Genomic DNA, 23,251 nt, shown 5'->3' on the forward strand with positions numbered 1-23,251 from the left:
TACACTGCATAATAGTGTGTTACGGTTGAAACACAATTTAACCTTGATATTTTTGCGATGAAGCTCTCCCACACAACTCTAGCAGATCCGGCTGCCGTCAAGACATGGCTGTTACACGTTCATTTATAACAGCTCCTCTCTCTTCATTCACCGTTGTGTATAACAGCAGACATGGCCCTGTGTATTCCTCTCACTCCCCTTTAAAGGTGCACTATGCAACTTTTGGTGTTTCAGAGAAGTGAGCATTTTCTAATGTATATTCTCATAACTGAGAATACACATTACAGCACAGGGCCCAACGTTTTGTTTACAACCATATTCTAGTTCATATTCTGCCTCAAAATAATTTAGTTTTTCATTTATTTTGAGAGAATATTTCAATACTAAGAATTAAAGTTAGAGAAAATATGTTTTGTAAACTAACTGCAGGCTCTGCAAATGTCAACAAATCCACCCTCCCTTGAAACCGCATAGAGCACCTTTAAAGTTATAGGTTAGAGTATTTCTTGACCCCCCCACCCCCTCCCTAACCTCCATTTCTTTTCTCAACATGTCTTCCTCCTTCCCTTGTCCTTTTAAAGAGCAATCAGGACTTCTTTTCCTTCCCGCCCTCGTTCCCTTCCTCCTCACTGAAACCTTCCTCTGGTCGGTGCGTGGCGACAGGCATTTGGTCTGTGTTGCTGTGGCACTGCGACGCAGAGCGAGGAGGCGTCACGGGAGAGGGAGAGTACACGTCTCTGTCGTGTCCCGAGCTGGAGGTGGGAGACGGAGGAGGCAGGGAGGAGGACATGGAGGGCTGGAAGAGAATATATAATATTTAAAGGGACAAATGTTCTTTCTTGACACACGTGCACTTGTTTATTCTGTGATTTATTTTGTTGTGTTTTGTGTTTGTTTACCTGCAGTGAGATGCTGGACTTGTTGGTCTTCCCTTTGACTTTAGCCAGGGCTGCCATCTCCAGGGCCGCTCTCAGCAGTTTGGGGGTCTCCTGTTTGACAGGGGCTGTTGGGACCGGAGGGGGATCCTTTGCCTCTTCTTTGGACTCAGGTTTCTTTCCCTTAGTAAGCATCTTCCTGTGGTTGGAGACAGTAACTTTTATCAGACTTATCAACAGACTTAAGTAATCATTTTATGCATGCAGACAAATACAGGACAGGTGCAAAGCAGAGTGTAACATGATGGGTTTGAGTGATTGCTGTTGTGGTTTTAAAGGTCATATATTGTGATTTGGTAAAATGGGGTTTTAATGGTGTAGTGTTGTGCCAAAAAAAAAGTATATTGCCATTTCTGAATCTCCTCTTTTCATCTTCTGTTTTCAGAGCCTGTCTCTTTAAGCCCCGTCTTTCAAAAAGCCTTGAGTTGTGTGTTAAAGTTGAACTCTAACAGCCAGTTAAAAGTCTGGGGGCGTGTTTATCACAGGTCATACGTATGGAGTCTATAGTCACATAAGGGACCCATATTAAGGTTGTTAAAAAACATGGAAAAGTGCATTTTGCATAATAGATGACCTTTGAGATGACAACATTTATGTGTAGTGCCATTAATGTTTAACCTGGCCTTCTTGCGGAGCAGTTTCTTAGACTCAGGGTAGTGAACCAGGATCTCATTCAGGTCTTTCTTGTCCAGGATGAAGAGGTTGGCAAAGCCATGGGCAATTACATTTGCCGTTCGCCTGTTACCCCCGCCAACAGCGAGCAAACTGCCAATCACAGAAGTTACGGTTGAATACTACATTTTCCTCCGATTTGTCAATTTACTTTATGGAAAACAGATTCCGCAAGACATTTTTAGGCAATATCATTTTTCCTGTGTAGTAATGTTTAACCATTCTTTCATTTCACACCTGATCTCCCCGAAAACGGATCCAGCTCGGAGAGTGACAAACACTGTCCTCCCGTCTGGTCCTCCAACCACCTGCACCTCTCCTGCCTTTATGATGTACATCTCCCGACCCACCTCGCCCTGAGTGACACAGAAGAAGAAAATGGAGGCAAATGATGAGCGGGACAGAGAGCAATACAAATGGCCAAAAAATTAATAATAGTAATCAGGCTGGTTTGCATAAAGTATGTACCTTTTTGCAGACATAATCCCCGGGCAGGTAGACAACTGAACGTAGGCTTTTCAGCATGTCAAAGATCATCTGTTGGTCACAACCCTGTTAAGATATGGGACAAAAAAGGAAAGACTGTTGAATTCAGACGGGATGTATATTCAGTGAGTATACACTGCATTTCCACCATTGTATGATAGTCTCTATCTAGTGTACAATGTTATTCTTTCCATGTGATTTTTGGATTGCCTACCTGAAAAAGAGGGACTTTGCTGACGATGGAGTAGTTGACGTCTATGGCAATATCCAGACGCATTTTATCAGGCAACTGAGTCAGCAGCTCCTGCTCATCTGTAAGACAGAATATAAGTAAAGTATGACTGAAAGGTCAGACCTGTGAGATACTGCTGCACATATGAACACATGAGCACACACAGCGATCTCCTTACCCAGCATTCCTTGTGACTGCCAGGTGTAGTTGTACCAGGTTTTGACGCGGTTCTGGACGTCTTTGGGGATGCGATAGGAGGACATGTATTTAATAGTGTTGTCCACACATGTGCGGTAGTAGGTCTGACTTGCTGTGGCTGCACCAACCACGTCACGCATCTGTGAGACCCATGAAGAAAATTAGGAGATCAGAAAATAAAAGTTAATATAATTAATGTTAATCTAACTCCAATTTTGCACAAAGAGACTCAAATTGAGTTTTGATAGATATACCTGTCCAATCATGATAGAGAAGGCAAAGACTCCAACAAAGTAATTGATAAGTTGGAAGACAATCTCAAACAGGGTGGTGGGGTCTGGCAGGCCACCAATGGTGATCAGGGTCTTCACCGCAAAGTAGTAACAACGAATGTAACTGAGCAAAGACAAAAACAGGAGGCATTAGAAAGAGACAGAACGGGGATATGGTGTGTGTGTGTGTGTGTGTGTGTGTGTGTGTGTGTGTGTGTGTGTGTGTGTGTGTGTGTGTGTGTGTGTGTGTGTGTGTGTGTGTGTGTGTGCTTGTGTGCTTGTGTACTTATCCAACTCACCTGTTGCCTACGCCATTGTACACCCACTTGGTTGATCCGAGTCCAGTGTAGGCAGAGCCCCAGTAGTATAGACAGGCATTGCAGTGGAGACAGTAAAGCAGATAGGAGGTGGTGCGGATCACCCTGACAAACGGAGAGAGTAACATGTTTTGGCACAAACCAAACAGCATTTGAACTCAGTTATTTGTTGATCTGTTTCACAGTGTGAAATAAAGTGAAAAGATGGATAGAGAGAGAAGAGGAAGAGTTTGGTGCAGTACAGTAAGACACCATTGTTTTGCAGCTGACCTGTAGATGTAGGCTTTGGTCAAGATGGCCTCTAGACGCTCGTTGAACTCAAAGAAGGAGTTTATCTAGGGAGGCGATCGATGGAGAACATACAAATATGTCAAGAGAAAATGGCTATCAAACACTTTCATTTTTTAAATGACATCTGACATTGACATCTAATCTCCCAAGAAGAGATAAACGTTTCCTTTGTATTGGAGCCATATTACTGATACTGTATTCAATGTTTTCAGTAGGCCTATAACGTTGTTGCAACTGGCTCAGTAATTGTGACACATACTGTATTGATGCAAAAAAATGCAGACAGATTCTTAGTGTGTTGATTACCATAACAATGATACTGTAAAAAGTTGTAATGACTTGTAAAGGGGAAACTGTTGGATATATGGTAACAAACCTCACCTTCAGCAGCCTGGGTAGACGAAGCAGTGGGTTAATGCCAACTTTGAAATAGAAGAGCTCCAGGGGAACAAGGCTGGCTACGTCAAACTGAAAAACAGGAAGGTACCATTTCATTAAATCAATTGCTTGGATGATTGATTCAACACTGAATATGTGAAGCCCATAAAAACAGAATATACTCAAACATTGACTTTAAATTCTGCTGGTCACTTACTTTGAAGCGTTTGGTTTTCATGTAATTCTTTCTCATCTCTTTTTTGTCACTCTGTAATAAAAACCAAACAACTGCAGATATAAAGAGTGACCATGGCAGGTTAAATTGATGACACTTTTGGCTATAAAAACAGTCATTCTTGTGATTTCAGCAGCCTACGTTACCTTTCGAAATAACTGAATTTTTTCCCGCCACAAGAAGGCGCTCAGATTACTGTAATAATGGCTTGCAGTGTCTCACTCACCACTATGTCTCCTCCATGGACAAACTGCAGGCGAGGCTGGAAGATGGTGATGTCCAGGATGTAGATGAGGTCACACAGGTAGTCGGTCAGCAGCCAGTAGTAGATATTGTCTGGAGTCTGGTAGGGGAAGGCCCAGCGCACTGGGATGAACCATACGTTCCAGTTCCACGCCAGACACACCAGTAACATCCACAGCACGTACATCAGGTCTGAGTGGAGAGGACAAGAGATGAGCCGGAGAAGGGAGAGAGAAAGATTGAGCGAGTGATGAAATTAGACAATAAGATAATTATCAGAGCCGTAGAAAGTACGCAAAACAAGATATAGCCATTAGAGGTAGTGTCAGTGATACTGGAGAACGCTTGTTGTCAAAATCAGTGAATATCTCCTCAAGATCGGCTACCTCTCCATACTGTGTGTGAACTGAAAAAAAAATTGGTGTAAATACACAGCCTGGGCTCTCGAAATGGGCATGTGAACAAAAGGAATATAACAAAGTTTGGCCCACCATAGCTAGCAACTTGACCGTTTACAGAGCCTAGGCTGTGCATCAACACTGGATTTTCTTTTCTTCAGAATACACACAGTGCGGACAGGATAGCGGATCGTGAGGAGATATTTACAGATTTTGCCAACAAATAGAATCGCTACTCCACCTTTACGCAAACACCAACACCCAGTACACAAGGTTAACCAGAGATTGATTGATCAAACAAGAGCATGATAAATGAGCAGGGAAATGTGGATTGGTTTTGTGCTAAAGGAGAAACAATGGTAACAGTAGAAAACAGATGGGATCACAAACTCCTTATGAATGTGAAACACAGGGATGAGAAAATGACAGATGACAAGCAGACAGGTGTCTGTATTGTTACAGGATAGTTCAGTAGATTCATCTTTACCCAAAAATCACAATCATTAATTGTCTAATTTTGTTCCCATTTAAACACAATAAAAGTGTTTCTGAGTAGTTGAAGTATAGAGGAATCTACTGTAGAGTAAGGGTTTTTTCGGCAGGGTTTCTCACTGGTGAAAGGGTCGATGCTGGCAGGGAAGCGGTAGTGCATACAGGCTCGTATCCAGCGAGGAGCTTTCACCTTGCAGCAGCGACTAGACTGTTCCTCCCCTGCCCCACTCTCCACTCCTCCTCCTCCTCCTCCTCCTGATGGACCTGCTGGAGCCTCCTTCTCTGCCCCATCCACTGGCTGGGCTCCTGTGGGAGGATAAGGAACCGAGGCCTGGGGAGGAGCTGAAAGGACAAGGGGTTAGAAGAAGACAAGAGAGAGAGATATATGAGAGAGTTTGAAGACACACAGGCCCAGGCCCATGTAAACTAGTAAGAAACCTTCTACACTACATCATAATGCGTTGAATGGGGCGGACACAACATTTTGCAACACCATAGAAATATGTTCGTGTGTGTGTGTGTGTGTGTGTGTGTGTGTGTGTGTGTGTGTGTGTGTGTGTGTGTGTGTGTGTGTGTGTGTGTGTGTGTGTGTGTGTGTGTGTGTGACAGATTCCAGACTCTTACTCACAGGGGATGGTGCTGTCTTCATCTGAGCTGTCGGGTTCAATGAGTTTCTCCTTAGCCTTCTCCGTTCTATCTTTGAACATCCGGACCAGCTCCTGAAGACGCTCGTTCACCACCGTACTGGTCTGACTGGCTGAAGATGCTGGACGTTCTCTCAGCCTTGAAAAAAAAGTCAATACATGGTGCTGAATTTTATTATAATTTTAATAACTGTAACTAACTATATGGCAGCACCTGTCTAAAAAATAAGGTACTAATATCTATATCTGTGTGTGTGTGTGTGTGTGTGTGTGTGTGTGTGTGTGTGTGTGTGTGTGTGTGTGTGTGTGTGTGTGTGTGTGTGTGTGTGTCTGTACAGTGCTCACATGTCCTCTGTGCTGTGCAGGCTGGACTGGCTGGGCCAGGCTCTGACAGGGGTGCTTCCTTCATCATCATCATCTTCACTCTGAGAGTGCAGCCTCCTATTGTTGATGTTAAGTAGAAACAGCAGAACCATTAGTTTCACTTTTAGACAGTGCTGCATAAGTAAGATCACTGTTTCCCTTTTTCTCAAAATCATGAAGAATGCAAATGAATGAGCACTAAAAATAATGATATGATGAGTGATTGAGCATATACTGGTCAATTTAAGTGGACTAACGAAGGCTGATGGAAACAATGTTGGCTGGGCAGCACTATGAGTGGATAAAGAGATGGATTGATGGGTACTGGATGAGTCAGTACAGTATTTATTAAGGTTTGCATATCTTACATCTTTGTCCAGATAGTCCTAAGATGCCTTCCACTACTATAAGGAGCAGGGTTTGAAGTGAGGGCGACGGGAGAGAGAGAGAGAGAGAGAGAGAGAGAGAGAGAGAGAGAGAGAGAGAGAGAGAGAGGGTTTGTGTGTGGTGTGTGTGCCAGGAAAAGCATGATATCAAAGTTGGAATCAATCACTTTTTTGTCAAAATCAGTGAATATGTCCTCATGATCCGCTACTTGTCCGTACTGTGTGCACACTGAAAAGAGAGTGTTAATACACAGTCTAGGCTCTGTAAAGGGGAATGTTGCTAGCTATGGTGGACCACCTTTTGTTAACATACCCTTTGTTTACATACCAGTTTACAGAGCCTAGGCTGCGTATTAACACCATATTTATTTGAGCGCACAAACAGTATGGACAGGAAGCGGATTGTGAGGAAATATTCACAGATTTTGACGCAAATTGATTTCGGAACAAGTGTTTTCCAGTGTCACTGACTCCACCTTTATTCCAAGAAACAAAGGAAAATGATCACCTATATTCTCCAGGTAGGTGACACAGTTTTGATGTGCAAGATAGTAATGCACCTGTTGTCGGATTTTGCTAAGTTACTACTGTATGGCCAAAATCCATAAAGTAGCCAAAAGCACATCAATCTGCGGAAGCCAAGGAAAAGTGAACAGAACCATCTCACCTCACAACATGACGTATTAACACAGAATAAGAAACACTCAACCGTTCAGATCAACTTTCGCTCCACAAAGATTCACATTACAAACTGTGTGGGTTCTGCAGAACAACAATGTGCTGGTGTGCTTGTAGGAGGTAGCTTGTTTGGTAGCTCTTATCATTTTGTATAAGCGCAAAACTAAAGAACATTTCAGATTCTATAAGCAGCACATGTGGTTTTCCGCAAGACACAGACATGACCACCATGATGCTTTTACCGACTGTGACTGTACAGCGGACACTAGAGGGCAGCAGATCCATTTCAGACACAGAAGGACAACTGTGAAGAGCTTCACTCCAAAATTATAAATTGGATGATTGATTAAAACCATGAATGTTGAAATAACAAAATTCAGTTTACAAACTATATTTTGTACTCTTGTACTCAAAAATGCTAGATTTCATCTGTTGTCCCTGGCATGTAAAGAAATACAGGTTAAAAAAAGAATACATATACAAAGGCACAAATAAGACAAGAAAATAAAAGAGTTTAAAGGTGGTCACAGACTTGGTTTTCTTTTATCCACTGTTTGAGGTGTGTTTTGAAGGTTGAATCATTTTGTGAGTCTCTTATTGTGAGTGGGAGAGTATTCCAATATTTAGTTCCTTTGACTGACAGAACAGTTTGTCCAAATGTATTACGTCTGTATGGGACGTCCCAGTCTCCTCGGGCTGTGGCCCTGGTGCCAGTCCCACTCGCAGACTTCAGCTTAATAAAGTCTTTCAAAGGTGGAGGAGCAAGTCTGTGCAACATGTTATATATAAAACATGCATTTTTAGAATAAACTAAGTTATGAAAATGTAATAAATGATGTTTATCTAAAACAATGCAATGGTGAAACGAAAATGGCTTTTTGTCAAAGATTGTTATGGCCTTTTTAAAAAGGGATTGTATTGGTTTAAGTGGTGTGCCAGCAGCAAGTGACCATGTGGTTATACAGTATTCAATATGTGAAATTATTCTTTAATCAATATTTAATATGATATCATTTTGGATGAAAACACTCCCCTTGTCGAACAAGCTTGTGTCCTTGATATAATCCAAAACATATATCCTAGTGAGCTGATTGCGTTTCTTTTTTCTCTTGTGAAATGCTTTGTTGAGTATATAACTGTTGAGAGGAAATGAATAGCACTACAATATAAATGATCCATGCAGCTCCCTTACTCTTTGTCTCCTTTACTGTATATGAAAAGCACGAGAGGAGATCAAAAGATATCAGATATTATAATGAACACCCAGCGTTTACCTTTCCCCCAGCATAAACATCTCATTAAAACATTAAATGAAAAGAAAAGGTGAAATTTGAGTGTGGCATATGTGTCAACCGGTGTTTCCCACCTTTGTCGTCCTCCTGAAGGGGTCACGGGGACAGTGAGGGTTGTGATCTTGGGGTCCTGGGGGATAAGGATTTGGGGGACATTGCTCTGAACCTTCCCCTCCCCTCCTCCCCCTGCTGCCCCTCCTCTCTCCTGGTCTGAGTCCACATCCTCTACGTTGACGGCCGGGCGAAGGCTGAGGCTAGAGCTCTCTGGAGAGGTGCAGAGGCAGAAACATGTTTGTAGGTCAATGAATAGAATCACAGGTCACGTGAATGTCTCACTGCAAAGAGCAAAGCAGGTCACAACTCCAAACAGAGGCAGGGCCATGTCAGAAGGCAGCAGATTTACCAGGAGCTGAATCAGGCTAATGCAATAGGATCCACCTGTGAACTAGGCCATGTGTGACAGTGGCCTGATAAATGACAGGACAATTCAGTCTGGCTAGTCTGGCTCATGGTGTCATGGCACACTCCTGTCTTCTTCATTTAACACTAAGTGCTAAAAGTAAGTATGGTGCCTCAACTTGTACATTGTTTATAGTTTGTTAAAGACTTTGTGAGATCAGGCTGAGGGGTATACTACGAAGCGAGATTAAGGGCTGAGCGAGGTCTGTTGAGTCTGAAGCGGTCTAAAGCCAGAGTTTTCAGTATCACGAAAGGTGGCTCTCTTTCTACCTGGCTAGATCACCGTGGTAACAGAGGCTGCACGGCTAACCTGCCCAGACCAGTTTTTGTTTCAGAGTTTGAGCTTAAATTCGGCTCTTAGAGCGCTGCCCTTTAAGGAAACTACACATTTTGAAATCCCGCGGACCTGACTATAATGTCTGAGCGATACTTTTCACTGAGTAAACTAGTTAAATCAGTAAACTTATTGATCAGCAAGTTAATGAACGAAACGAAGCCGTGACATAAGGCTTACATTAACTGTAACATCGCACTGCGGCTTTTTGCCACATGCATAGTTATTGATGCAGAAAATGTAAAATAGCCTAGACCTACTGTATGCAGCGCCACTCTATGCTCTCACCTCAAATGATTTTACCTGGCGATCTACACACACTGGCTCTTAATGAAGCGTTCTATAAAATCACAGGTTGCAACATTATTTCACTGTGGGCTTCTTTCTTTTCATCAGTAGCGATTACAGTTTGGACGTGACAGCTGTCACAGTTCGGACATCGCTGCAGACTCGCAGGTTAAGCTTTACACAGTAGATTCATATTTGTCCGGAAAATACAGACTACAGGTTTTGTATCTAGGCTATTTATTTTAATGGTATTTATAAGATGCAAATAAAGGGCTATTAGCCTAAATCAAAATCAAAATTTTATTAATTTTGATGTGGACAGTGGCCCAAAACTAAAGTGATTTTCCACATAGGCTATTCATTAGGGGACATTGTCAGACTTAAATCAGATTCTTAAGTGTAGGCTAAATGGTGTACTGTTTAAATCCGAGTTCAAACTTTAATTGCTTTATAATGTCACGTTACGCACTGCGAGAACGATCTGTAAAATAAATTAATCAATTCAGTAGCCCAATTTTCTGACAACATTCCACTCTCTCCTTATTTGCAGTAAGAGTTTTTTCGGCTCTCTGTTTTCTGCTGTTCTGTGATCATTCAGACTGACAAACTCTTCCTCTTGAGTGAAGTTAGCGACGCACTTCTTTTTTTTTTTTTTACTCAGCTGCTCGCAATCAGTCCATTTGTGTAAAGTTAGCGGCACAAGATCAGTCCAGTCTGTGCGGAAGCAGAATCAAATGACTCTGTGTGCATGGGGACGCGCACAGAGCCTGAAGCCGAAACCCTCGTTCAACATAAGAGCTTGATAACTTCCTTCGTGATACCGGTTAGTTCTGAGCGAGGGTTTGTGTTATGTTGAACCGGATCAAAAAAAGAGAGCCGGGCTCTGTTGAGTTTGTTTCGTAGTATACCCCTCTGGTCTCACCAGGGTAAAAAAACAGAACAAGACAACACATAGAAATATAAAATCCACTGACACAACACAAAACCAAAAACAGTTATTTCCAAACAGTGCATTCGCCATGATATCTGAACTCAGTTCATATTCTGCTTGCAAACATCCTTCATGTATGATTATCTAAAGTGGCTGTTCTTTTCATTTAGGAGCGTGTTAACGCGTGTTATGAGAAAAACTGTTAACTCTGTATGACTGAGTTCAGGTATCGACAAGAAATCTCACAATGGAATTTTTCCAGGAATTCACCTGTGGGTCTTATTGCTGAAAGGTCTGAGTCATCTTCAATGAAGAACGCCGGGTTGGAGAGGCCTGACAGCTGGCGGGAGAGCGAGTTGAGCTGCTTGGATGGGGGGCTGACTATTGGGGGCAGGCGTGGGTAGGAGGGCACATTGGGCAGTTCCAGGCCGCTACCGTTGGCGGAGGACGGAGACGGGGAGCGGGACCAGAGAGGAGGGTGGTGGTGGGGGGGAGGGAGAGGGGAGTGTCGGACCAGTCGGTTCAGTTCAACATCTTGCTGATTCTTGTCTTGCTTCTGTTTTTGCTGTAGTTGTTGTTTTTGTTTTTGCTGTTGTTGTAGTGGTTGTTGCTTAGGCATCTTGTGGCATGAGGCTGTTGAGGCGGTTGCGGATGTTGAGGAAGTACTGCTGCGCTTGGCTGGGGACCTGCTGGAGCTTCTCCGGGATAGTGGAGAGGCTCTGGGAAATAGTGGAGCCCAGTGAACCCTCAGAGCTTTTGGGCAACAACTCAGTCAGAGTCTGCGCGATGTCCCGGGGGACCTGTGTGAGTCGGATACTGGAGAACTCTTGGAGCAGTTCAGGAGGTAGGGAGGGTAAGTAGGTGGTAAGGTCAGAGAACTGCGTGGGTAGTTTAGGCATGGGAGGTATTTTAGGAGCGCTGATGCCGTTCTCTTTGAAGAACGCGTTGAGGTTGCCTAAGCACTCGGAGGAGTGAGGAATGAGCATCAGGCAGCTCTTCAATGCATCGCAGTTGGCTGGAACTATAGAGGAGACAAGTGGATAGGAAATGTTACAGTCAGGTAGAATATAAGCAAAGTGATCGACTTCAGTAGTCAAATTTAATGTGGCCGACATTTACGTATAGTGACAGTGTGCGGTTGACAGACATAGTTGTGGTTGTCTGGATGTAGACAAGCATTCAAAACAACAGCAGCTTATAAGTTAAACACAATACAAGCGTCCAGTCAGGCATACAGGAGGGAAACTGCTTAATAGAGCCGTAATACAACACCTCAAACACAGTCACAAGTAATCAGGAAGAAAAGCAAAAGAAATATAGCAAAATACAATAGAACGTACCACCAATGTCTCCAGCAGCTTCCTCCTCCTGCAAAAATCACAAAGCATGTGAAAGAAAGGCCGGGGATTGGTGAAAAAGAACCACACGTCTGTTTAAATGGCTGGTCCCCACAAGGCAACATTAACCATTTTGATGAGCATGAAGCTAAATATTTATTTATATATTTATAACAGAAATGTGTTGGGCTAAAAGAAAGAAAGGAGCGAAATATGGCTGATTTCTGGCTACAACTAATCTGTAATGTTGGAAATACTGTTTTGATTTAAGGTTGTTCCCTAAGTAAGACAAGAAAGGACATGACATGGCAACCAAACTTGACAAAAACAAACTAAATGTGCAAGTAGGGAGAAAAATCCCTCTTAAGCCTAAAGTAAAGTCGCTGTTGAACCACGCGTTTGCGTAGGTCGTCGTTAACGTATTTGTTCACATGCTCGACTATGTATGGTGCGTCCAACACATGTAAACTCATAGTTGCTGGACTTGCGGGCCCGTAGTATTAATAATTGAGGATGTGCACAACCAATGCCTCAAACGGCAGCACGATATGCGTGAATGTCATCATGCACACTCAGGCTCGTAGATAAAAGCAAGTATATTTTTTCAGCTTAAATATACAATTTTAAATATGACAATAATATTGCTTATTAGGGTGAGGCAATGCAGGAAAGTAAATAAACCAAGACATGTGTTCTAAAATCACATGAGTCATGATGAAAAGCATTCATCACTGTACAGGGACATTACTTTTTCAGCAGTTTTGTCAGCGTTGGTGCTTTGACCGTCTCCCTCTGCTTTCTGCGGCTGCTGGGTCACAGGCTCGGCTTGTTTGGCTGTCTGAGTCTCTGGTTGTGGGCTTGCTTTTGGTTGTGGTTCTGGTTCCGGTTTAGGCTCAGGCTCAGGAGTCTTGACTGGTTCAGGACTTGGAGGTGGAGAGGGCGATGTCGGCTGTGGCTCTGCTTCCTCCTTTGGCTCTAAATGTGTTTTTTTTAGAATACCCAACAGTCATAAACTTACATCTGACTGATGTTGATGATATATACTATGATGATTAAGATGTAAGGGTTTAACCTGGTTTACTGATGGTAGGTTCCTCAGTCTCTTCTTCCTCCTCTTCCTCCTCAGCAGCGCTCTGATCCTCTCTGAGGGACAGGACGGGACACAGAACAGTTAGACAATTCATGTAGGCTATCACTGCAGACATTTTCTGAAAAACTTGGACTCGACTGACCAGTGTCTATTTGTACCCTGTGAAAGTGGTGGTGTGGCTGTATTTGTATCCTACCGCAGGTTAAAAAGATGTTCAAGTCTGAGTTTGTTTGAGGGCAAAACATAAACATTGGATGTGGCTTACTTTTACCAGTAATTGTAAACAGTCAGATACACATTACAATAGGGGGAATGTTAAATTGGGCTGTAGGCTCTCTGTTGTAGGCTATGCAGCACACATTTGAATAACATATGATGCCTTAAAATGATGTAGCTACCAACATGTGCATAGGCTACATTATTTTATAGATTTTATTTAAATGTGGGTTTTCCTCACATGTAACTGACAAATGAATTTTTGTGAATCAAGTGTTAAGTCTTGACGTTCATCAATAGACCTAGCCTACTTAACAAATGTGTTGTTAACGTTTGTAGTAGTGTGTTTCATCTGTCAGTAATAGGCTGTTGCAAAACCGTCTGTAGTAGGCTAAGCTTAGCCTATAACGCTCATAATGATGTTTGCATCAGGGCAGTAATAACAGGCCTATAAGTTCAGGGAACATATAAGGTCAAACATAATTTCATTCATAACATAACTTTGATGTTATCACAACATAGCCTACTCACTTTCTCTGTCAATGATCACGTGCGTTAATCGTTAATAGTCCCGGCAAGAAAATGTCCACGAGCATCTAAAGACGACAAGTCACGCGTACTGGACGTGTAACCAAATCAGGAGTTGTAAGTTGTTTTAATTTTTTAGAATGTTCTAAAAAAACAACATGGAAAATATTCCATGACGCCGCGGTCCATCATTTTCACTGCGTCTCCGGTAAGAAGCAGCGGCAGCAGGTGCATAGTTACCAGGGGAACCGCTGAAAGGGCTGGGAGGGGGGCGGGACACGAGGTCGGCGGTTGCCAAGCGAAGCTGTGGTTGCTATGGAACGGTTTGATGCTGATGCAGCGCGCACGGCAGGGATCACATAACGAGAACCCACGGGATTTGGGACCTGACAGCGCCGATCAGCATGAGATTAGGGGACTGAGTTCACACGACGGGCCCTTGGGGTATCTTCACTGGTGTAAAGTTACTTTCTATTTACGTGAGTAGGCTACTTCTATTCCAATACATGTCATTGTTTGTAGTGTATCATAGGCCTACAATTTTACTCAAGGCCTACTAAATTTGTCTGAGATTTCGGCCTAGGGGGCCTAGGCCTACTTAGTTTTTTACATAGGCTACCTACTATGCCTAACATAGAAAACCTAATTCTACAGTAGCCTGATTTAAACCAGTTCCACCCCTCCCCATGATGCATGGCTTAGCAGCAGCCTTTATGTTAGGACAAGCCTTACATTAGCCATACATAAAAAAAACACTGTGCCGTGCAAAACATGGCTTAGGCCTATGTGAAATGTATGTGGTCATATATGATAGACGCGGAACACACTTGCTTCCACATGGTAAACGTAGTTTTGAAACATTTTCAGAGTGTAGGCTACTGTGTGAAGCATTTACCATAAGTGATTATGCCTACATGTGAAACCACTTGTTAACCTGGGAAACTCATGTGATTTTTCTGGAAGGGATGACTAAGGAACAATAGTTTTAAAAAATAATGCAGTTTTATAATACAAATGTGAAACTTGAACATGTTGGAGTTTCCATATTTGCATTCTTACTCTCTGACTTGAACGATGTCCACTTCACTCTCCTCTTCTTGTTTCACTGGCCCCCTGGTCATAGTGAACACACAGTGTCACAACACTTCATGAGGATGCTCCAATTGCAAAGATATTAAAAAACCCTAACATGCACACTTGACACACTTTCTCTCTGTCTATGATTGAGCACGGCACGGGGTCTTACTCGGCTTCAGGCTCATCCAGCAGGTCTCCACTCCCCAGTGAGAGTTTGATGGACTGTCCCTCTACCATCTGCCTGATAGCCGTCTCGGCTGTATGCCTGGCCACCTCCTCAGCCATACGCACCATCTCCCCACGCTCCTGCAGCAGTCTGAAGAGGGACATGACACACTGATATGATCAAGCGCCGTGCAGTTAATGTTGCCAATGAAAAATGTGGCTGTGACAGGAGTCTTCCTCCTTATTGTGGAGACTTCAGGTCACAAGAGCAAACCCCTCGGGCCCAACACCAGACCAGGTTAACCTAGCTTTATTATGAGTATGTTTCCATCACTGTGTAGAAACGTAAGTCTACAAGGGCATGAAGCAAGGCAATCCATTACAGAGACTTAAATACAGCTAGTGTTATTGTGGATGTTTTCAAAAAGACTTTGATTTTTAAGACTTTGATCCTTGGTATATTATTTCAGTCATTCAGGATGAATATAAGTGATGTTACTATGAGACGGAGCTCTTAAGTATGATGATTTTGATATAGGTAGATTTAGTTCTGATATTGGAACTACTCTTTAGTTATTCCAATTCATTCAATAACCTAATGTGCAATTCATTTTCGATTAGTATTTCATCAGATATGGGGGTATTTACATTCATTGGAAGTGACTTGAAATTGGCTAAGGGTTGCATTTCTGACCACCTCCACCTGCTTGTTCTCCACCTCTCTTACCGTTCCTCCATGGTAGCCATAGCCACGTCTTCGGCCTCCTTCTTGATGTCTGCCATGAGCGGCGTCCAGCGGCCGGTCTGGGTCCCAGCATCCTCTAGAGACATTTTATCCCCACTCTCTGACGACAGCGGTTTGAGGCTGTCGTCACAGCGCTCCTGAGTCTGCAGTGAATTAGTCTGTGTCTGCTGCGTGACTTCCTGCTCTCCGTTTGCCATAGTTGATGCTGGAGTCAACGATGTGGACGGTGCCGCGGCTTTGGCTCGATCGTCACATTTGTGTTGGCCTTCGTTGTCCGAGTCCACATCTTCTAGTATCATCTCAGGCTTGAGTTTGGAGGAGGCTACGAGGGGAGGGACAAGGAGTGATTTGTGTGTAAGAAAGAAGCAATAGACGTGGTGACATTGGACATGGTGGTGGTGATGGTTTTGGGAAGATATAGGAAGTTGTTCTTATGGTATTAAAGCTAGGGTGCGTAACTTTTTCATATGTCGGTTACATTCAAGTCGTCGCCAAACGAGTTGACACAAAGTTGATTAGGCCTATCAGCTCCATAAAACTCTCTCTGCACTGTATTTCTCAGTATGGCAGCATTTGCAAACTGGTGTCAGCCCCTCACATTGGCGAAGGGGCTCAGAAAAAATCCCAAGAAGAGCCCTAGAAATGTTTCAGATGATGATTCTACTAAGAAAAAACCTGGACGTACAGCAGAACGTATAAAATTCATGCGCAATCACCAAAGGCTTACCTCATGTAGATGCACCGACAGTGTTGTTCTAATACCTCACAATTCCTCATGTGGGCAACAGAAGTTATGCACTATAGCTGTAACACATTGCATACTGGATTTGATCTAATGCCAATGAATTAATCCAGTATTATACAAGGTTTTCAGGCATGACTGTGCCCGTTTACAGAGCCTAGCCTGTGTATTCACACTGGGATATTTTTTCAGCGCACACAGTACACAGTACGTTCAGGAAGCAGATCGTGCAGAGATGTTCTCAGATTCGACAAAAAGCATTATCCGGAATCGCTGACTCCCCTTTTAAATTGTTGTAAATATCTATAAGGCAGGTTATTGATGAGACCACCACATAAAGCATTTCACACTGAATCTTTATTACAGTCACATTACAGTATGTACTTATATGCAATGCTCTACCCACCCCTGTCTGCATGCCAGCCAACAGGTTTCCAAATGTGAGCAAGTATCGCTCTTTCAAATGAAGTCAAACCCTCTGAAAGAACACAACAGCACACCACACCCCCTAGGCCACAGTTCACAGTTCAAGGCTCAAGATCAAGTGGATCAAAAATAGGCCATACATATACCCTCACGTTTTCACCTGTTTGAAATCTCACCCCAACTGTAACATGATCAAGACCCCAAACTCAACTAGACTTTCTCCAAACATGATAATACTGAACAGATTCTTAAGCAGAAGAACTTACACATAAAAAATAATGAAAATTGCAATTTCCAATACATATCAAGTATAAACCCGGATGTAGCATATACTTTGTCCACAAGCAACACAATGATAAGTCAACATAGCTGCCATTTAATTTGTTATTTCCATTTTGGTGGATTGGTAAAGAAGATCTGACATCTTATGCGCAATTTCTTCTAATCAGAAACACAGTTATGTTGAAAGAAGTGACCGTTATTGGAATCTTTTTTTTTTATCTCCTAAAGCTCCTTTTCTGAATGTGAAAATGGCATCATAAATTTAAAAAAAGCACAATTAAGTTAAAGCTGTGTATGAGACCTACAGGAATGTCAAACAAATGGAAATAACTAAATCTTTCGTTGTCAAACAGAAAATGTGCACGTGTACGCAAAGCAAACATCTAATCATCTAGCATTTTATAGTGCACTGTTTAGTTACATATCAGTGAACACTTTTTAAGTAATACATTCATTTGAAACTGTATTTAGTACAGTAAGGTGAGTTGAATATATCAGCTGCCTGGTTTTCTGTTCTGAGCTGCACACTCCACAGCACCTGTAGCTTTGCCAACAGTACAATATGTCTATTGGTATTTGTCTGTCTGTCTGTCTGTCTGTCTGTCTGTCTGTCTGTCTGTCTGTCTGTCTGCCTGTCTGCCTGTCTGCCTGTCTGTCTGTCTGTCTGTCTGTCTGTCTGTCTGTCTGTCTGTCTGTCTGTCTGTCTGTCTGTCTGTCTGTCTGTCTGTCTGTCTGTCTGTCTGTCTGTCTGCCTGTCTGTCTGTCTGCCTGTGTGTGTGGATCAGAGCGTCCCCCAGTCGTCTCCTCCTGCTGTTTAAGGGGCTCGCAGCGCCTTCCCCCCTGAAACAGAAGGAGAAGAGGAACTGAGTTAGGCTCCGACCGTCCCACCAAAACACCACCTTAAAAAAACTATGGGGGGAAAAACAAGAGGGTGCCTCAACAGAAAACACACACAAACAGTACTTTCCAAATACTCAAAGATATACACAGGAGTTTCTCATAGGGGGGGGGAAACAACATATTTAACCAGTAAGATAATAGCTTGAATAAAAAACCGCACCCCTTGTTATCCGAGAGAGGTTTCCTGTTAGCTGTATAAGCATTAATCTCTTGTGACTTATGTGATATAGATCCACTTGATTGAACTGTGAATTGTGGCACTCAGGAAAGGTGTAAAGCAAGTGGCGAGCAGGAGCAGAGGATTGTATTTCTCTACAACTACAGGAAAGTATAATTAAGTGAGAAGAAAACCTAAACTCACCTTTCTGTAGAATCTCAGCCGCACCCTGAGAGAAAGAAAAACAACAACAGTTTAAAATCGCTATCAATGTGGTACTAGTAAAATTACAGTTACAGTACAAAAAAGATAGATTGTAAAGTAAAAACCAGGAAGTAGTAGAAAGGAGCATTTATTTATTCCCAAAAGTTATATACCGTAGCATCATCTTTGGGTTGAGTCACAGGCTGAGGCATCTTCAGGCCCAGTCCAGTCACGAACCAGCCGACCATCCTGTCAACAGACAAACTCATTCACTGTGTGCACTCATGCTGCTAACAACAAGTGATAGGTTTTACTGTTGAGCAACACCCCATTAAATGATGAGGTCATTTCAAGGTTAACCATAAGGTAAATTAGTCAACGTGCTGACTGTAAGATGGTCTGGATAGATGACACCTCTGTTGTGGCATTAATATTATGTCGCAGTATGTTCTGATGCTTTGTCCAGTATAAATAGCACTTGGGTTTTTCCTACTTCAAAAGGTCAAAATATCTGTTCTCTGTGTGAAAAGTGATGTCCTTGACTTTCTATGCAAAGAAGCCTTTATTCACACAACATTACAATTTCAGTAAGTTTCCCCTAATGAAGAACTATTTTATATGTCATCTTGTCTTAGGACAGAGAGGGATCGAAACGTACCCCGACGTCTTGCTGTTACTCTCCAGTGAGATTCCACTGAGAGATTCAGGTGGTGGAGACAAAACTGGAGAGGAGTGAAAGACATGAAGTTCAGCATTATAGAAATAGTGTGCAGAAACCAGTCTCGATTCAATAAAGTCCAGATACACTTCATATATGTTGTGTCTAAGTTACTTTTGTCCACTGAAGAGCGGGCCGATTTGTTTGATGGTTCTGTGGGCACGGCACCAGGGGGCAGTATAGTAGGCTGAGGGACCATCTGCTTTATCCAGTTCATCATGCTGTTGCTGACAAAGAACAAAAGGTCAGCCGTTCACATGCTTATAGTACTTTCAACTTGGACTACTTTGTCCAGCAAAGTCAATCTGATCCTGCCACTGTGCGTTGGTGAATGTCAGGTGAATCTCAGTCAATATGTAGTAATGGGTGGTTTAGACTCACCTGGAAGAGAATTGGTTGGACTCTACTACTGACTCCTCATCCTCTGACTCAATCTCCACCACCGGGATGTGTGGGAGCGGATCATAGTCTGGACAGACACACAGACCAGTCAAATAGCAGTCTGGATGGTATTCATTGCTCATAGTTAATCACACATTCTAACATCGTTTCTAGTAAAAAGGGATACAAATGATCGAGACACATACCTGCCATTGTTTCCACTTCATATATCTAGGAAAAAAGAGATGAAATGCATTTAAAGTCAAGCGGACAGAGTAAGGTTACAGGTTATTCTTGAAGGGGCTGGCTCCAGAATGTTTGTTGGAGAATGCTTGTTGTAAAAATGTATTTGCCAAAACCAGTGAATATCTCCTCGTACTACCTGTCTGTAATGTGTGTGCACTGAAAGAAAAATGTTAGTACACAGCGCAGGCTCTCTAAACTGGTATGTTAACAAAGGGGGACCACCGTAGCTAGCACCATGCCTGTTTACAGAGCCTAGGCTGCCTATCAACATTGTATTTTTATTCAGAATACACAGAGTACGTAAAGGTAGCCAATCATAAGAAGATATTGCACTGATTTTGACAAAAAGCGATTTTGACAACAAGCATTCTCTAGAATCGCTGACTCCTATTAATGAATACATGATCTCTTCTACTTATGATTTATTTATTATGTCAATGTGAGCCCCACATAGGTTAATGATGGTCTTTTATTGGTTTGTCCATCAACTCTACACAGTAAAAGCAACATGTGTGTCTCCCCATGCCAGCAACTACTGGGCTCAGGGTGGGCCATAAATGGGGCTAATTAGGGAAATAAATCTCACGTCCCACATTGTTTATGTCCATACCGACAGAACAGGGTGTGTGTGCTAATAGTTTGGTAGCAGGGCGCTACAAGTGGTGCCTTTAGTCACAAAAGTACATTTAATACAATAAATTAAGCTAACCCCATCATGAATTTAAAAAATATATATAATGTATATATCCTTCATAAACTGGATCATCCTTAATATAAATATTAGCTGACAGTGATATGAAATAAGTAGATCCTGTGTTGCTTGCAGAAATCACAGAATACTACAAGTCTTTTCTCTAAATTGTTGTGAGTAGTCAGTTGTCTGGATGTTTATCACTGCAGCCCGAGGCCTCCATTTAAGAGGGCTGTGAAGACACTTGTTTAAATAGTAGTCAGCTGAGGGGTTTAACCTGGCTGGATTCCTCTGTTAACTTTATCCCTACACTGATGAGTGGCTTGGTGTACTACATGACAAGCCTGTGGGACAGGATTAAATTGCTTGAGTCGGGTGTCAAACAGTTGAAATATTTAAAATCATCTTGCTCTTGTTGAACTCCCTGCATCCGGTTATATTGGAGTTGTTATTCCTTAATGTTTAGATAGAATAGGATTATTTATATGTTTGGGTTGAGGCACTTGTGTAATTTAATAAATGTGGTTAAGGAGTTTTGGTTAAGGTTTTGATTCTGACCTCAGTGTGCTCGTCTGGGTTAGTTTTGGGTTGTTCAGACTCTCTGTACTTTTCATCGGGCTGAGGCAACACCTTGGTGAGACCATCCTTGACCCAGCCTATCACTCCAGACCTGAGGAGAGGAAGAAAAAACAGAAGTGACTTGACCTTTGAAAATTGTATTCAGATACAAATATTGACGCTTCTCTAATTGTACTGTACCTTTCTCCATCCTCTCCCTGGATGGCAAAGAAAGAAAGCAAAACATTTAGAGGTCAAAAAAGTCAACTGTTTTGGCAAGTATAACAATATATATATTGGGGAGAGTGGCCTGAGTTGTGCCGGTGGGGAAGTTGTGCCACCCCTTGTTTCTAGAAAACCATAGAAGAAATTGGAAATGTGACCACATATTTAAGAAGAGCCATCCATTTAACTCAACCTGTAAAGAAGGGAGAAACATGGAATAAGATATAAGCACATTTAAGCTCAAAAAAACAGTTTTTTCCCTTTCAAAGTAAAATTTCCATGATCAAGGTTTTTTGATTATTGTGTTTGTGTTTGATTATAAGTGTGACACTTTGTGTCTAGTTAGTACGATGTCAGCCCTAAACTGCTGCTTATTATCCAAAATTCTGGGGTTGGGGTGATTTGTGCCAGAGGGCCTGGGGTGAGTTATAAGTAAGTAAGTAAGTAAAATGTATTTATAAAAGCACATTTATAACAGTTTGCACTGTCCAAAGTGCTGAACATAGGAGAGGCGCCGAGATCGTTTTCGGCGCACCTGGAACATAGTGCATTCAGTAGGTAAAAAATTAAGGTAAAATAACAATAAACTAAATAAAAGACATAAAGCCCAGACATCCACATGTAAACAAAGATAGTAGTGCAGAGGTAAGATAGTTAATGGGGAGGAAAAAACAGGGTGTACAGATGGGTTTTGAGCCTTGATTTAAAGGCATAAATGGAGGGGGAATCGCATATGCCAGGTGGCAGTTGGTACTAAGGGCGGAGCAGCTAGTGCAAAGTAAATTTCTGAGAGTTGTGCCATTGGCATGGCTGTATACGCTGGTCACCAAAAGAAAGTGATTGTCTACAGTAGCTCAGAAGAGAGTGACATCTCCATTCCACTTAACGACACCACTGATGAGAGTTCAGATGGCCAGAAAAATGATGATGGTGACTTTATCCTTGTGAGCTTTGCAGGTAAAACCATTAGCTCTGCTAGGCCTTGTTTAAGAAAATTGTCCTTCAATCTTTGTAAAATATTTACTTTATTTACTTTAAATAAACCTTAAATAAGTGATTGTCTAATGGATTTGTCTTGCATTACAGTTTATGAAATATATATCAATGGCACAATTTACCCCATGGTATTCTCTCCAACGGCACAACTTAAACCACACCGGGGGCAAGTTGTGCCACAAGACAACTTTTTTTCCGAAAGCTATATTTCTTCAACAGTTTTTTTATTGCCAGGGATGCACAACACCCAGAAATATATGTACATATTTGAGTTGGAGACTTTACTGTCAAAGTCACTTTGAATAAAAAGTGGCACATCTCACCCCACTCTCTATTTTCGGATCCTTCACTAGCACAAATAGATTTATTTCTCATAGGATAATATACAAAGACTTGATGTTGATCCAAGTGTACAGCAAGTTCGCTCAAACATATGCAGTATCGGCTCACCCTGGTTTCAGAGTTGGCCCTGCTAAGTAGAGGGGAGTGTGCAGGTTGAGGTAGGGTGCTGGCAAACCCATTAGACAGCCAGCCTATTACTCCACTCTGGGCCAGGCTGTAGAGAGTGAAAGAAAGCTGTCAGTGTGACACACACACACACACACACTGTCTGAGTCATACAGAAAATTAGTGGACAAGCAGATTTACCTGTCCTCTGAAACCTCATCTTTGTTCAGAGAAGAACCTTTCGCTGTTGGGCAAGTATAAAACAAAAAATGAATCATATTTTAGGTGCATTCTTACTCCTGAGCAGACAACTCATGACACAGTAATGGATCATAAATAAATGTCCAAACGTGCAGAAAAAACCAGAGTATAAAACCATCCTTACCCTCTTTGCTTTTTAGGGAGGGCTGTAAGGTCAGAGAGACAATGAGAAAGAATTGAGAAGAAATACTTCTACTAGAAATGATTTTCTGTTTTGTGTGTGTGTGTGTGTGTGTGTTGTGTGTGCGTGCGCGCGTGTGTTGTCTTACAGCAGCTTCTTCCGTCCCGGGAGCTTCAGGGAGTTGGGGGACCACTTTCACCACCCAGTTAAACAT

At 42.3% G+C, this 23,251-nt stretch overlaps 1 protein-coding gene across 1 annotated transcript; it reads right to left on the minus strand.

Moving 5' to 3' along the window:
- Positions 1–586: 586 nt before the first annotated feature.
- Positions 587–23,251, minus strand: LOC307250613 (cyclic nucleotide-gated channel beta-1; the record flags this gene model as incomplete). Its single annotated transcript, XM_080027729.1, has 36 exons — positions 587–796; positions 900–1,074; positions 1,554–1,700; positions 1,845–1,963; positions 2,076–2,159; positions 2,308–2,405; positions 2,504–2,663; positions 2,778–2,919; positions 3,095–3,217; positions 3,383–3,447; positions 3,785–3,871; positions 3,999–4,049; positions 4,243–4,451; positions 5,270–5,491; positions 5,778–5,932; positions 6,139–6,234; positions 8,413–8,427; positions 8,587–8,776; positions 11,865–11,892; positions 12,610–12,836; positions 12,934–13,004; positions 14,755–14,808; positions 14,942–15,088; positions 15,665–16,004; positions 18,394–18,418; positions 18,567–18,642; positions 19,052–19,115; positions 19,226–19,332; positions 19,493–19,580; positions 19,699–19,723; positions 20,988–21,099; positions 21,189–21,205; positions 22,659–22,764; positions 22,857–22,899; positions 23,041–23,062; positions 23,186–23,251. 36 exons carry the CDS (start codon positions 23,249–23,251, stop codon positions 587–589), a joined length of 3,966 nt encoding a protein of 1,321 aa, XP_079883855.1.

Source organism: Ammodytes marinus (genome assembly GCF_949987685.1).
Source record: "Ammodytes marinus genome assembly, chromosome: 5".
Classification (NCBI taxonomy): domain Eukaryota; kingdom Metazoa; phylum Chordata; class Actinopteri; order Uranoscopiformes; family Ammodytidae; genus Ammodytes; species Ammodytes marinus.